The sequence below is a fragment of the Dendrobates tinctorius genome, unplaced genomic scaffold, assembly GCF_039654945.1.
Source record: "Dendrobates tinctorius isolate UK_male_01 unplaced genomic scaffold, ASM3965494v1 ptg000102l, whole genome shotgun sequence".
In the NCBI taxonomy this organism is placed as follows: Eukaryota; Metazoa; Chordata; class Amphibia; order Anura; family Dendrobatidae; genus Dendrobates; species Dendrobates tinctorius.
The window spans coordinates 37,264,330-37,279,940 of NW_027361770.1; the positions used below are offsets into that span (position 1 = coordinate 37,264,330).

General features: G+C 42.3%; 1 protein-coding gene across 1 annotated transcript; it reads left to right on the top strand.

Moving 5' to 3' along the window:
• Nucleotides 1-267: 267 nt before the first annotated feature.
• LOC141099808 (contactin-associated protein-like 2) lies at nucleotides 268-15,402 on the top strand. Its single transcript, XM_073587875.1, has 6 exons — nucleotides 268-383; nucleotides 5,090-5,275; nucleotides 6,071-6,214; nucleotides 6,881-7,035; nucleotides 9,696-9,822; nucleotides 15,215-15,402. Exons 2-6 carry the CDS (start codon nucleotides 5,140-5,142, stop codon nucleotides 15,400-15,402), a joined length of 750 nt encoding a protein of 249 aa, XP_073443976.1. The 5' UTR covers nucleotides 268-383; nucleotides 5,090-5,139.
• Nucleotides 15,403-15,611: the final 209 nt, after the last annotated feature.

A 15,611-nucleotide genomic window follows, 5' to 3' on the forward strand; every position in this document is an offset into this window, starting at 1 on the left:
GGAATGCATGTGAATTTACAGCAGTGCATTTGGACATTCCAAATTTTTATAAGCTGCGACTCATAATCGAGCCAATGAAACCAGCTCATGTTGCAATGCTCTCCCATTTATATAGGATCTTGACAACCCAATGTTAACCATTTAACCATTTAAAAGCATCATTAATACTAATGTCATAGAAAATATGAAGAGGGAAGATTGTGATAGCAAATTCTACAATACCAATTATGGGAGAATAATATTTCTTTTATATCAGTTAGACTGCCGGCATGTACGATTTTTGGATGGAAATTGGGGATGGTGGGTATCCAGAGATGGAGAGCAGATATTTTCATGGGGTGGAGCAACCACAAACAGTGGAAGATGTGCTTGTGGAGAAAATGGTAAGACATTCTATTCTACACAAAAATCATAATACACTATGTTATAACTTTTAATGAGGTTTTCTCAAGTTGTGTCTGGTGCAGGACACAGCTCTGCATTCTTCTTACTTCCTGGTTGCTTGGGGGGTTTGTTCTCCTGCTTGAGTGACAGTTCTGGTGAGGAGCTTAAGTCAACTACTTCACATTAACAGTCTATCAGTGTTTGTTCTGATCCTACAGTGTTATTACTATATTCACACAAAGATAACTATGACTTCTTAAAAGTAGAGGGCTCAGAAAAGTGATAAGGAGAACTGTTTTGGAAGCTTTCCTCTGCTTGGTCTGAGAGGTTGTGATTCTGGAATGTGATTATGCCAGAAGCTGAGTGGGAGGGGGAGGGAAGTGAGTAGTTAACTGCTGTATTGAAAGTCATAAGCTGGAGAGAGCTTACTGTAAAGTTAGGAGTTAATTTTTCTCCTGGACTGTAACTACGGTGCACATTGGGTCAGGGTCTGGTGGCCGAGATTCACGGGAATAAACTGTATATTCATAGCTTCCAACCTTCCCGGATTCACCTGGACTGTCCCACTTTGAGGGCTCAGTCCCGCCATCCCGGAGCTTTATTGCTTTGTCCCGGCTCCTATACTCACCTCTCCAATGTCTTCATCCTCCTCTGGGTGCGGGCTGCTACTCTATGCTCAGTGCAGAAATTAAATTTAACCACTTCTTCTGCCATCGGGTCTCCAGGGACGCAATCTCACTTTTCTATGTTCCCATGTGGCAACTTTATCTAAAAGCCACAGCTCATAATGATAAACGTTATGAGATTTTGGTAATCTTGACCTGTATTGCAGGCAGTAAGCCCAAAAGCACATTATACACGTACATTACATAAATTACTGTATTTCTTTGTATATGTATATTGAGGTGAGGAAATACAGATTTATTTATTTATTCCTATAAAACTAATAAAAAATAATAAGCAATTACAAAAATGTAATTTTTTTTTCTTTTTTTGTGAGTCTCTGCAAGTATTGAACCCACAACCCTCAACATCACAAGCAGGAGCAAAATCTGCTGAGCCATGTATGATATAACGGAGAGCATTTTGTTTACTTGATCTGTATTGCAGGCTCTAACTCCACAGGCAGATTGTACTGATACATTGTGCACAGCACAGTATTTATATGTCCCTGAATTCTAGACGGATAATACAAGAGATTTTTTTTCTTCCTATAAAATTGCTAAAAAATAAGAAACACTTAATTTTGTCATTTTTAACATATTAAAGACCAAGCCACTTTGTAGATTAATGACTGGGCCTCATTTTTAAAATCTGACCAGTGTCACTTTATGAGGTGATAACTTTGGAAAGTTTCAATGGATCCCCCACCGATTCTGAGAATGTTTTTTGTGACATATTGTACTTTGTGATAGTGGAAAAAATGTCTGCAATAAGACTTGCTTTTATTTGTCAAAAAATTCACAATTTTCCCGTGGTACGGTTCCTCTTCTTACACCAAGTCACAATGGCAGAGCCCCTGAGGTGCCAGAACAGCGGAACGCCCCATAATTGACAATTTTATAAACTACACCTCTAAATGAATTCATCTAGGGGTGCAGTGGGCATGTTGACACCACATGTGCCTCACAGAAATATATTACTTTGGGCACAGAAGAAAAAAATAATTACATTTTTACTGCTATAATGTTGTTATAGCCCCCAGTTTTTAATTTTTGTAAGGGCTAATAGGAAAAAATAGACCTCTCACTTTGTTGTGCAATTTCTCCTGATTGCGTCAATACCTTACATAGTAACATAGTTATTAAGGTTGAAGGAAGGAAGACTTTAAGTCCATATAGTTCAACCCATATCCTATCCTAACTTGCCCTAACATGTTGATCCAGCAGAAGGCAAAAAAAACCTCATGTGGCAAACAGTAAGCTTCACATTGGGGAAAAAAATTCCTTCCCGACTCCACATACGGCAATCAGACTAGCTCCCTGGATCAACGCAATATTAAGGAAACTAGTGTATATACCCTGTAATATTATACTTTTCAAGAAAGGCATCCAGTCCCTTCTTAAATTTTATTAGGGAATCACTCATTACAACATCATATGGCAGAGAGTTCCATAGTCTCACTGCTCTTACAGTAAAGAATCCGCGTCTGTTAGTATGCTTAAACCTTCTTTCCTCCAGACGTAGTGGATGCCCCCTTGTCCCCGTCACAGGTCTAAGAGTAAAAAGATCATTAGAAAGGTCTTTGTATTGTCCCCGTATATATTTATACATTGTAATAAGATCACCCCTAAGCCTTCGTTTTTTCAAACTAAGTAACCCCAGGTGTAATAACCTGTCTTGGTATTGCAGACCCCCTAGTTCCCTAATAACCTTGGTCGCTCTTCTCTGCACCCGCTCCAGTTCAGCTATGTCTTTCTTATACACCGGAGACCAGAACTGTACACAGTATTCTAAGTGTGGTCACACTAGTGACTTATATAGAGGTAAAATTATGTTCTCCTCATGAGCATCTATGCCTCTTTTAATGCATCCCATTATTTTATTTGCCTTTGCAGCAGCTGCCTGACACTGGCCACTAAATTTGAGTTTGTCGTCCAGCCATACACCTAGGTCTTTTTCAGTGACCGTTTTGCCCAGTGTTTTACAATTAAGCACATAATTATACATCTTGTTCGTTCTACCCAAGTGCATGTCCTTACATTTATCCCCATTAAAGCTCATTTGCCATTTATCAGCCCAAGCTTCTAGTTTACATAAATCCTCCTGTAATATAAAATTGTCCTCCTCTGTACTGATTACCCTGCAGAGTTTAGTGTCATCTGCAAATATTGAAATTCTACTCTCTATGCCCTCTACAAGGTCATTAATAAATATGTTCAAAAGAAGCAGGCCCAAAACTGACCCCTGTGGTACCCCACTGCTAACTGTGACAAAGTCCGAGTGTGCTCCATTAATAACCACCCTTTGTTTCCTATCCCTGAGCCAGCTCTTAACCCACCTACACATATTTTCCCCTATCCCCATTGTTCTCATTTTGTGTATCAACCTTTTATGTGGCACCGTTTCAAAAGATTTTGAAAAGTCCATGTACACCACGTCCACTGCATTCCCTTGGTCCAGTCCTGAACTTACCTCTTCATAAAAGCTTATCAGATTAGTCTGACAGGAACGGTCCCTTGTAAACCCATGTTGATATTGGGTCATGAGGTTATTCTTCTCCAGATACTCCAGTATAGTATCTCTTAGAAAACCCTCCAGGATTTTACCCACAGTTGAGGTTAAACTGGCCTATAATTTCCAAGTTCAGGTTTTGTCCCCTTTTTGAATATTGGCACCACATTTGCTATACGCCAGTCCTGGGGTACAGACCCTGTTATTATACATGTAACCGGGAACTACTTTTGAGGCACAGTGGAAAGCTCAGAAGGGAAGGAGAGCCATATTGAGTGAAGATATTGCCGTTATTTTTTTGGGTGCCATGATGCACTGGAAGATCCCCTGAGATGTAAGAATCCCCCATAAGTGACCACATTTTACATACTACACCTCTCAATGAATTCATCTAAGGGTGCAGTGATCATATTGACACCACAAGTGTGTAAAAGAATTTTATACCATCGGGCAATGAAGAAAAAATAATTACATTTTTACCACAAAAATTGTTTTAGTCCCAGATTTTACATTTTCGCAGACAAAAATGGGTAAAAATGGCAACAAAATTTGTCACAGTTTCTCTTGAACATGGAAATACCCCATATGTGGCTGTACAGTACTGCTTAGATTCATGGCGAGACTCGGGAGGGTCGGAGTGCTATTTGCCTCCTGGTGCACAGATTTTCCTAGAATAGTTTGCGGACTCCATATACATAGCCCCTAAATGCTAGAAGAGCAGAATACCCTCCTCAAGAGACCCCATTTTGGTAATTATACCCCTGCCAAACATGTGGACACTAAATGTGATTTAGGCTTTTCTTTGTGGATTTAGTTGAAGGTTTTATTGGGAACATTTTACATAAGTTTTACTAATGTGATCCAAACATTATTTTCATGTGGTCTAACTAACTCAGGCAGTTTAATAACATGAGATTGCCCATTTAATATTTCTGCATATAGTAAAGGGAACTGGTCATTGGATAGCGCAGCATAAATCAGACCTTGTTTCCACGATTGCAGCCAGGTATGCTTTACTCTAAAACGCTCCAGTGTTTTAGATAAGATATTGTTTGAAATCTGGCCATGGACTACGGGAGAGACCTTCCTAGTCCGATGTGGTCCCTGGCCATCTTCCACCCAAGCCCTCCAGTTGATTGACAGGTCACTTCCATGAATATACATAGTGAGAAAATTGCTAATCAAATGGAGAGGAGCAGGAAGGATCTGTCTGAAGACAGCATCAGACTAGTTAAGACCCTCCCTATAGTTCTCACTTGACTCTTCAATGTACGTTTTCTCTGTAACATTGCAGCATTTCAGAGTAAAACATACCTGAATGCAATTGTTCATCTAGGCTCTGGTCCACGCTGACCATGGGTCAGGCAACATGAATCTAATGGCAGGTTACCTTTAAGTATAGGAAGCCATTGCTTAATATCAAGCAGCGTAATTAGACAGCCTCACATAGGTCTAAGGGTGTTCAGACTGACAACATACCTCACGTAAGCGCTCTTTGTATCAAATGACTGGTGATGTATCTATTGCTTAGGTGAATGTGCCTTTGGTATCACTTCTTGTAACTGTGACATAAATGATGATATGTGGAGAATGGATGAAGGAGCCATATCAGATAAGTCTTCTCTGCCAATTATGGAGTTCCGGTTTGGAGTCACAAGTGATATACCAATGGCTATGGCATTCCACCGCATAGGAAAGCTCAAATGTTGGGGAACAAGTAAGTCAGCATTAACTGATACTACAGAACTTTCTTATTTGTTCTTATTTGTTAGTTTTTAGTATTTAGACATATATAAAATAAAAACTACAGTAAGTCCTAATCTGTCAAAGAGAAGTCACCACAAAATAGCTGCTGTATTTCCTGATAGTGCTTTTACACTGGCTATGATTGGCTTATTGGCTCTACTATACCATGTGAATTGATAGCTCTAAGGCATTAAGGGAAAGCCTTCTTGGCAATCACCTGAGGACATTTGAACCTTCTCTGACTCATGCAATCTTCTTGCAGTGTGTAAAATAATGGTTGCCATTGTTTGAAATTGCCAGATTCAGCAAATTCCTAAAAATTCAAAACAAATTCAATTTGATCATATCTACAGGACATGTTGAAACCCAATGACATATTCCCTATTCCCCATTGAACGCTATCAATATATATGCCATATTTACATGATTGTACATTTATCTGCCTGTATGACTAAACAGTCTGAATTTCTCAATATTCAGAATGCTCCTCATTAACTAGATTACGGACATCGGGCCAAATTCATCAAAGTGTTAATGCCATAATTTTGGCTTAAATTGCTTGAAAAATTTAATGACACTTCTCAGACACTCCTGATTCATTAAGAGATGTGCCCCTAACTCCAACACGCCCTTCCCCTTGAACAATGACGGTCTTGACGTATCAGTCATTGTCAGTGAAGTCAATTCAGTTATTCAATGTCATTGTTTTTAAAATTCCTCTAAAACACTATCTTTAGCCTTAACATGTCAAATTTTTGCATGAAAGTTTCAGACCCTCCAGTGCTAGAGTCATGCACTGCTCTAAAAGAAGCTGGAATTACTGACTCAGGACGGTATATAATTGACCCAGATGGAGTTGACAAAGGTGTTCCACAGTTTGAAGTTTTCTGTGACATGTCATCAATTTCAGGTAATCCGTCTCTAAATACTCTGAAATGATAAGCAAAATATTCCCTAATAGATGAAATGTGATAAGTCCTGGACCAATTCTCAGGTAGGCAGTATTTTAAGGGCATAGTACAAAGCCTGACAATGAAGAGACATCTCACCTTCGGCGGGGCAATCCGAATTCTTTCCAAACTGTCAAATATATTAAGCAACTAATTAACCATTCTACATGCTACAACACTGATATTGCAGAAAGAAGAAGGGAAAGTCATTTAATTATAAAATCACGGGATTTTTAGGTGAAGTAATGATATGCAAATAATAAAAAAAAATAGAAACATAACGTTCAAAACATCTTGATTTACTTAATATCATGTAGGAGCGAGGCCGCACATGTCTAGTTGTAATGTGGCCAAGACATGACCGCTTGGTCTCACTGCCGGCACTGGAGAATCCTGACAGCATGTGAGGATTTATATGTCTGTCGACAGATGGAGTAACTGCAGACTTTCTTGCCAAACCTAGACAATCCCTTTGGATTGCATGACTATATTGGTTAAGAGTTGCTGATGCTTAATCCCAGGCTTGCTGGCAGGCTCCATGCACTTCAAGAATGAAGGACAAGTGGGTTGCAGTATGGAGCAGTGAGTAAAATGTTGTTTTCTTGCATTTTTGATTTTTGATGCAGGTATAACAGTGATTGGCCATAACAGTGAAAGACGGATGCCCGTGAGTCCATGTGAAGAGGCAGGATGCTACAAACGAGAACTTATCTACTCTGCAGACATCTCGCAGCTCAGTGCTCTGACTACTGTATCACAAAGCTGTGAACAATTTGTCAGGGTAAGTACTTTGTGGAATAAAAGCCAACTGTGTAATATTGTTTTGTATAGACACATCAAAAAGTCCAGGGAACAGATGAGTTACCCTAGCAGGTGGTGATGGGATGAAGCCCCATGTAAGTGCCATGTGAAGTCCTCATACAAATCTCAGGCACAGGCTGGTCCTCTAAAAATGAGCCTTAAAAAGTCTATGAAAATGTCACATTTAAACCATATGCTAGACACAAAAAAACCGGGATGTTCAAAACTGCCATTTTTTAGTTATCGCACTTTACTCTAATACTGTGATAGAAAAACACTAAAAATGTCATATGTGCCCCAAAATGTTATCAATAAAAATGTTTGCTCAGACCACAAAAAAGCCCTCACACAGCTCCATCTATGGCCACATAAAAAGTGAGGGCCTCAGAAAATGGCGACACTTTTTTTTTCTTTTACAAACTTCAGAATGTTTTTTCAAAGTAGTCAAAAAAACATAAGACTGACCTGGAAAATCATGTCCAAAGGTAAGTAACACCACAACATTAGGTCTCTAAAAATAAAACCCAAATAAAACCCAAAAAGCAATGTTGGAATGGAATTTGTGTCCAGTTTAAAAGTAGATTGGATGGTAAATGAAATGTTGTCAATAATACTACAACAAAACAGTCATATGGCTATATTGATGGAAAAAAAAAGGTATAGCTTTTTGATCAAAGGGAATATAAAACGAAGGCTCAAAAATGGAAAAATTCCCTGATGATTAAAGGGTTAAAGAGCTGGCAATCTAAATAAAAAAAAAATTCTTCAATTTGTTTTAAATTGTAATGAAATAAAAAATAATCTTTATTCCTTTCAGCAAGTGAAATTAGTTTTTTTTTTCCATATATTATATATGATGGTTATAGTCTTTAAAAAAATGAGACGTTTATCTTCTGTCAAGTGCCCTGCAATGTTCATGACACAATACTAATATTAAAAGGAAGCACAAATTACCCCGCGTCCCCCACCCAAACAAATCCCTTAACAACCAGTCCCTAGCCACCTCCACCCTCACAACTAGACACCTTATTCGAATAGGAGTCTTGGCACCACCTAGTGGTCGCAATGGAGAAAGCAATGGAAATATTGCTGTTTCGTTATCAAAATATGAAAAAAAAAAAAAAAAAATTGCCTTCACCTGTATTTTACATGTCTGGCGATGTGGCTATTTTCATCCAATTTTTTTTTTTTTTTTTTTAACTTTATTATCTTAATTAAAAAGGACACTAATAAGTGTTCCTGGTCAGAACCAAAAATCACAGAATAGCGTCATCACTTTGTAACTAGTCCTACATACAGAGAGCGTGCCTCGTAATACCCAGGGCTTATGGCAGGTGGGGAAAGGAAACCTCGTAATTAGTCCCTAATAAAGCCCCTACCTTGTCGCTGTGGTTGGCACCCTAATAAATCACGTAAGTTTTGGCGCCCCCGCTCACTGTCGGCGTGCTTTGGTTGGCCCTAGACGTTCAATACTCTCCCCTCCATTAATGTGTATGTAAGTCTATTCACCTGTATATTCTTGCAAAAAAATAAAGCAAAATTTTGGCATTTTACATTTGAAAGTAATAATTCAATGAAAGAAAAAAAAAAAGTCTGCTGTGAATACAGATTGTAGATCATTGACCCGTAGAGATCCACATGGCTCTGTGCATAGTTATGAAGTTGAAGGATGTGGGACAGGAGTAATCTGTATACAGATGGATCCGGCAGTATTTGGACAGTGAGACATTCAGAATTTAGTTTCTGTACAACATTGTATTGGTCATGACACAAAGCCATTGATATGAAAATCAAGGAGATGAAGTATAGGCATTCAGCCTTAATTTAAAGGGGTTGTCTTGTTCTGAAAACGTTATGATATACGTTGCATTAGTTATGAAACCAGTGAGTGTTATTATCCTCCATGGTTCCAGCTCTGGCTCCTTGTATTAACACATGGCAAAAAGTTTTCTGAAAATGGAACAACCTCTTTAAAGGAATCTGTCAGCAGGTTTTTGATTTCTAATCTGAGAGCAGCATAATGTAGGTACTGAGAACCTGATTCTAGTTATGTGTCACCTTCTAGGAGGTGTTCCTGTTTCAATAGAATCAGTGTTTTATCACCAGGGGTTCTCTCTATCTTACTAGGTTCTGTGCCATGTAGTCCTCCTGCTCAGTATAACCCCACCGATTAGCAGGTTTCTGTCAAGATACAGTTTTACAGGGTACACAGAAAGCTGCCAATGAGTGGTGGGAGAGGGGTGTACAGGGTTCAGCATTATGAGGTCTGCTAGATTTGTAGCATGGAAAACAGTGATTTTATCAAAATGACAGCATGCAGCCCAGTGACACATTGCTGGAATCAGGGTCTCTGCCACTACATCATGCTGTTCTCGGATTACATAGCAAAAGACTGCAGACAAATTGCCTTTTAAAGGCATTTACAAATCTTTTCCTGCTTCGTACTGTACTTTTACCATGCGTCTTGTACAAGTAAATCTTGAGGTTTTTTTTAAACATGTTATCTAATAAAATTAAAGGTTGCCATATAAACTAGATGGCGGTTGGCCGAGCAGTGGTTTGGCCAATCATTTGGTGGGCACTCACATGTACATCTATACTGCAGATTTTCATTTTCTAGTAAAACCTCTTTCCTTCCAGCTTGATTGCCGCCATTTGCGTTTTATCCAGTCTGGATGGGGCTGGTGGGTTTCTTGGGATGGAAAGAGGATGGATTACTGGGGCGGTGCTGATCCTTCCATCGGAGGTTGTGCATGTGGAACAACAGGTACAGTATGTATTACACAGAATAAGCCGGATTACTTACCGGTAATGCTCTTTTAATGAGTCCACGACAGCACCCACTGGAGGTATCGGATCCGCCCATTTGGAACAGGAAACCCTACAGGAAAGATAAAAGGGGCGGTCCGCCTTTCCTCCTCAGTTTTACGTTTCAGAGTACCAGAAGGACCGCCAAGGATTAGGCAATGTTCTCTTATTTTAACATCTTTCTTATCCATTATTTGGTTGATATACTTTAACTATTGATATCTTTAGGGAGGGAAGTGAGCGGGTGCTGTCGTGGACTCATTAAAAGAGCATTACCGGTAAGTAATCCGGCTTTTTACTCTTCGCCACGACAGCACCCACTGGAGAGATTCCAGAGACCATCACCTGGGTGGGACCACCGTGCCAAGGACAGTCCTGCCAAAGCTTAAGTCAGAGGTTGATGAAAGGTCAAGTCTATAGTGGTTATAGAAGGTAGAAGGGGATGACCAAACTGCCGCCTTACATATAGTTTCAATCGGAACATCTCCCTTTTCCGCCCAAGAAGTTGCCATTGCTCTGGTGGAATGCGCCCTGATGTTCCCTGGAGGATCTTCGTTTTTTGCGGAGTAGGCTAAACGAATGGCCTCTCTGATCCACCGGGAAATGGTGCTCTTCGTGACTCCATACCCCTTCTTACAGCCCTGAAATGAAACAAATAGGGCCCTACTCTGCCTCCAACTGTTGGACCTCTCAATATATTTTAGGACAGTTCTTTTGACGTCCAGAGTATGGAACTTCTGCTCTTCCGGAGTAGAGGGATTTTTATAGAAGGTTGGGAGGAGTATCTCCTGAGATCTATGGTATTTTGTTGCCACTTTTGGCAGGTAGGCAGGGTCTGGTTTTAATACCAATCTGTCTTGGTATTCTTGGAAAAAAGGTGGATCTATTGACAAGGCCTGGATATCACCCACTCTTCTAGCTGAGGTCAGTGCTACCAAGAGGGCCATTTTAAGTGCTAAGTATTTGAAGGGTATTGTGTCGATCGGCTCAAAGGGGTCTACCGTTAGGGCATCTAAGACCAGATTTAGATCCCATGTAGGGACGGAGGGTATGTGGATTGGAGCTATTCGTTCACATGCTGTAATGAATCGAGTTATCCACTTGTTGCCTGCTATATTATGGCCATATAGTGCTCCTAATGCCGATATTTGTACTCTTAGCGTATTTACTGCTAAGCCTAAGTCTTTCCCTTTCTGCAGAAATTCCAAGATTGGGATTATTGGAACTTCTGCTGTATGAGGTACTGTATGGAATTGAAGAAATTTTTTCCATATTCTAGTGTAAATTTGGGTTGTGGACTGTTTTCTACTTTGTAGTAGTGTAGTAATTAAAGACTCAGAGAATCCTCTTGTCCTCAATAACTGCCTCTCAAATTCCACGCCGTCAAGTGCAAGCTGAGCACTTGAGGGTGGAAAAAGGGGCCTTGGGAGAGTAGGTTGGGAGTCGAAGGAAGGACCCCAAGGATCTGTTATTGACATAATTTGCAGCCACGAAAACCACGGTCTTTTTGGCCAGAACGGTGCTATTAAAATTATCCTTGCTTTGTCGTCTCTGATCTTCCGAATTACTTGAGGTAGGAGGATCAATGGAGGGAACGCATACGCCAGGTTGAAATTCCATGGAGCTAGAAAGGCGTCTAGTATGTCTGGGTGATCTGATGGAGATAGGGAGGCAAATGTTTTTATCTGCCTGTTCTCCTTTGTGGCGAAAAGGTCCACCTTGAGTTGTCCCCATAGGGCTACTATGTCCCTGAAGACCTTCTGACTGAGGCACCACTCTCCTTGCCGTAGAGTGTGTCGGCTTAGGAAGTCTGCCTTTTGATTGCTCTCGCCTCTGATATGAAGGGCCGAGAGGGACAAAAAATAGTTTTCTGCTAAGTTTAAAATTCTTGCCGCTGAAGACATCAGAGTCTCTGATCGAGTTCCTCCTTGTCTGTTTATATAGGCCACTGTGGTGGTGTTGTCCGATAGGATCCTGACATGCTTCTGTTGGAGCTGCGGAAGGAAGTTGTATAGAGCATAGAACACTGCAGTCAGTTCTTTTAAATTAGATGAGTACTCGCATTCTTCTCTATTCCACTTTCCCTGATGAAACCCATTCTCCATGTGGGCTCCCCAGCCCTGGGGACTGGCATCGGTGGTTACGATACAGGATGGAACTATAACCCATGGAACTCCTGAACATAAATGGTCATCATCTAACCACCACACTAGAGAAGTCAAGACTTCTTGTGACAGGGTTATTTTGCTCTGTAAATTACCACTATGTCGCTTATCCTCTTGGAGGATCTGGTGTTGTAGTGTACGGACATGGTACTGGGCCCACCGGACTGCCGGGGTGCAAGAATTTAGTGATCCTAATAGTGACATTGCTCCTCTCAAGGACACACGTGGTCTATCTATAGCTGCTCGTATCTTTTGTTTCGTGAGGGTGATTTTTACCTGAGGTAGAAGACATCTCTGGGTCAAGGAATCTAGTTGAAATCCTAGAAATGTCTGGAGAGACTGTGGATCGAGTCTGGACTTTTGGATATTGATGATCCAGCCAAGGCTCTGAAAAGAGGAGATTGCGTCAGTCACGCGTTCAGTACATTGTTTGACTGAATTCCCAATTATTAGGAAGTCGTCTAAATACGGCACGATCAGTGTGTCCTTTTGGCGAAGGTAGGCCATCACTTCTGCCATCACCTTGGTAAATATTCTTGGTGCCGTGGAAAGACCGAAGGGCATGGCCGCGTATTGGAAATGACGAATCCTGCCCTCGACTTCCACTGCGACTCTTAGGTATTTCTGGAATCTATTGTGAATAGGGAGATGATAATAAGCATCTTTTAAATCAATCCCTGCCATTACGCAATTTGGGAAAAGAAGCTTTATAGTGGATCTAATTGATTCCATTTTGAAGTTATAATTTTTTATAAATGAATTAAGCTTCTTTAAATTAATAATGGTTCTAAACGTACCGTCAGGTTTAGAAACCAAAAACAGGGGAGAGTAAAAGCCTCTACCCTCTTGTTCCTCAGGGACGTCAACTAAAACTTTCTTAGCTAGTAGGACTCGAATCTCGTCTTCGAGAGCCTTTTGCTGAACTGAGGAATTAAGGCGAGTTATAACAAAGAACTCATAAGGGATCTGAAGGAATTCAATCTTTATTCCCTCCTTGATTATGTTCAAAATCCATGGGCTTAACGTAATTTGTTCCCATTTGGTAACAAAAAATTTTAATCTACCCCCAACTGGTGGGTCTAAACTCTTAATTTTTATCTCTCCTATATGTTGGCCCTCTGAAGATGCTACCCTTCTGCTTTTCGTCTTTCGTGGCCCATCTATTCGTTCTGTCCGACTGTCTTCTTCTCCCGAATGGCCGTCTCTTAAAGGTTTTCCTATAAAATGGAATGGGAGAATCACTGAAGGCCTTTTTCCTCTCTTTTGCCTTGGCGAGAATTTCGTCTAAGGCTTTCCCGAAGAGGAACTCACCCTCGCATGGGGTTGCACTAATTTTGGATTTTGATTGTGCGTCCCCTTTCAAGCTTTTTATCCACAGCGCACGTCTGGCGTTATTCACCAGGGCTGCCGACCTCGCTGCCAGTCTTAGGGTGTCCGCTGAAGCATCTGCCATAAAGGCAGCTGCACCTCTTATCAACGGGATGGCTGCACGCAGTTTCTCCCTTGACACTCTTTGCTCGATCTGCTGATCTAATTGATCTAGCCATACCAGCATTGATCTAGCAGTACATGTGCTGGCTATTGCGGGTTTGAATACCCCGGTGGTGGACTCCCAGGGCGCATGCGCCGCGTCATCGCCATCCTACCCCGGAAGTTCAACCATTACTTCCGGGGTATAGGAGCGTCGGGCGCCGGCTGGCTCCTGCCCACCGCTACTCACACGCGCGGTTCGCGCGCTCATGGCTTCACCTCCCACGCTGTATCACCACCGATGGGGGGGGGTGTTCTGCCTCCGGATGCCAGACCGGCCCGCTCCCTGGTAAGACCGGGCGACCCTCCCCGGACCCGGTCATCACCATTATGCCACCAGACGAGGGGGGAGCCGTCAAACGGAATCTCCCCCGACGCTGCTTCCGGACCGCAGCCCCTGCCGTTCCCGAGGAAACCGCACAGGCGGATGCATGGCCCAGGTAAGATCCTGCTCCATTTGGAACAGGAAACCAAAACTGAGGAGGAAAGGCGGACCGCCCCTTTTATCTTTCCTGTAGGGTTTCCTGTTCCAAATGGGCGGATCCGATACCTCCAGTGGGTGCTGTCGTGGTGAAGAGTAAAACAGGTTTTCTAGGCTGCTTACATCAGAATAACAAGAAGATATTGCTATGTGTTTCCTTAGGTACTTGCTCTTCCCCCGATAAGCTCTGTAACTGCGACAGCAATGACAGTGTCTGGAGGAAAGATGATGGCTTCTTACAGGATAAGACAGCTTTGCCAGTTCTGGCTGTTTACTTTGGCGATACCAATAATTTCCCACTGGAGATGGCTTACCACACCATTGGAAAGCTTAGATGTAGAGGTCGAGGGGTATTGAACAGTTAAATCTAGAAAATCAACTAATAATGACGCATTTTATATTAGACATATCGGAGCTACATATCTGAAAGCCAGAACTTTGGCAAACGTGCCCGGCCTCTATTCCAACAGGAACAGCATTCTCTAATATCGGGTTCGTTCTTCATTGGCACATGGGATGTTTTCTGCATATTGAACACTCTACACTTACCTAGATATGTATTCAGTTTGCTAAAAGGGATAAATCTATTAATAATATATAAGGTAAACCTAAAAGGAGTCTGTCACCAAACCATTTATATATCACAGGGACTTGTGGTACAAGTGTTAATTATTTAGTTTTATTAGATATGTAAATGACGGGGCTTTGGTTCACCCTTGGCATGGCCAAGTGCTCAGTACACTGTTCTGCCCCCTCAAATGCTATCCTCCATCCCTTATCATGACTGACAGACCTCCAAGCATCGCTGCCTCATGGCTGTGTAAGGCGGCCAGGGTGGTAGTCTTGGCAACAAGCTGTAGTATTCCCACACCCTGGCGCCCTCCCACCGCTTCTTCTCTTCAATAACCCCTTTAATCCACCAACCCTCCTCGGCAATGGGCATCCGGGGCTCATCCGGGTATACGCCGTTAGAGGCCAGCGAAGATGGCGGGGCGGAGGAAGGTGATGAGTCAGTGTAGAACCCGAAGGGAGCGCAGACCCCTCACTCACCAAAGCTGCAGCTGACAGTGACGATCTTCTAGGGCAACCACGCGAGCGGGGAGCCACAGCTGCAACGACTCCTCTCCCTACCGCCTCCAGCTTTTCCCCCGCCTCTTCCGGGTCCACTTCTTCAGCACCCATGGGGTCTTCGTCCTCGATGGCTTTCTTCTCCGGCAACCCAAAGGGAAGCCACTCCTCCAATCCTCTCGTCCACCAGTCTTCAGAGTGTGGGCCCGTCTCCGCCAGGGCCACTGACCATTCCCAGTCCGGACGTCTAATGTCTCCGCGAAAGGACATGCTTCTCTGCATCACGGACAAGTAATGGCGTCTCTCCTTCAGACACACTGGCTTGTTCTTCTGGGCCCCACCCATTCATTGGTGGAGTCGCTTCCAGCTGCCCCACCCGTTCCTTCAGATTCTGCTGCAAGGGTCGGGGTCTCTTCTTCTGCAGCTCCTATCTTGGGCAGGCACCAGTCACAATGGGTTGTGGCCTCATCTCAGACCACTGCTTCTTCCATCTTCATGCCCTTT

Bases quoted from the DNA above. Each gene is read 5' to 3' on its own strand.
- LOC141099808 (XM_073587875.1), top strand. From the start codon at position 5,140: ATGTGGAGAATGGATGAAGGAGCCATATCAGATAAGTCTTCTCTGCCA. The intron at 6,215-6,880 runs GTAATCCGTCTC...TTTTTGATGCAG, and splicing joins TGACATGTCATCAATTTCAG to GTATAACAGTGATTGGCCAT. The intron at 7,036-9,695 runs GTAAGTACTTTG...CTTTCCTTCCAG, and splicing joins GCTGTGAACAATTTGTCAGG to CTTGATTGCCGCCATTTGCG.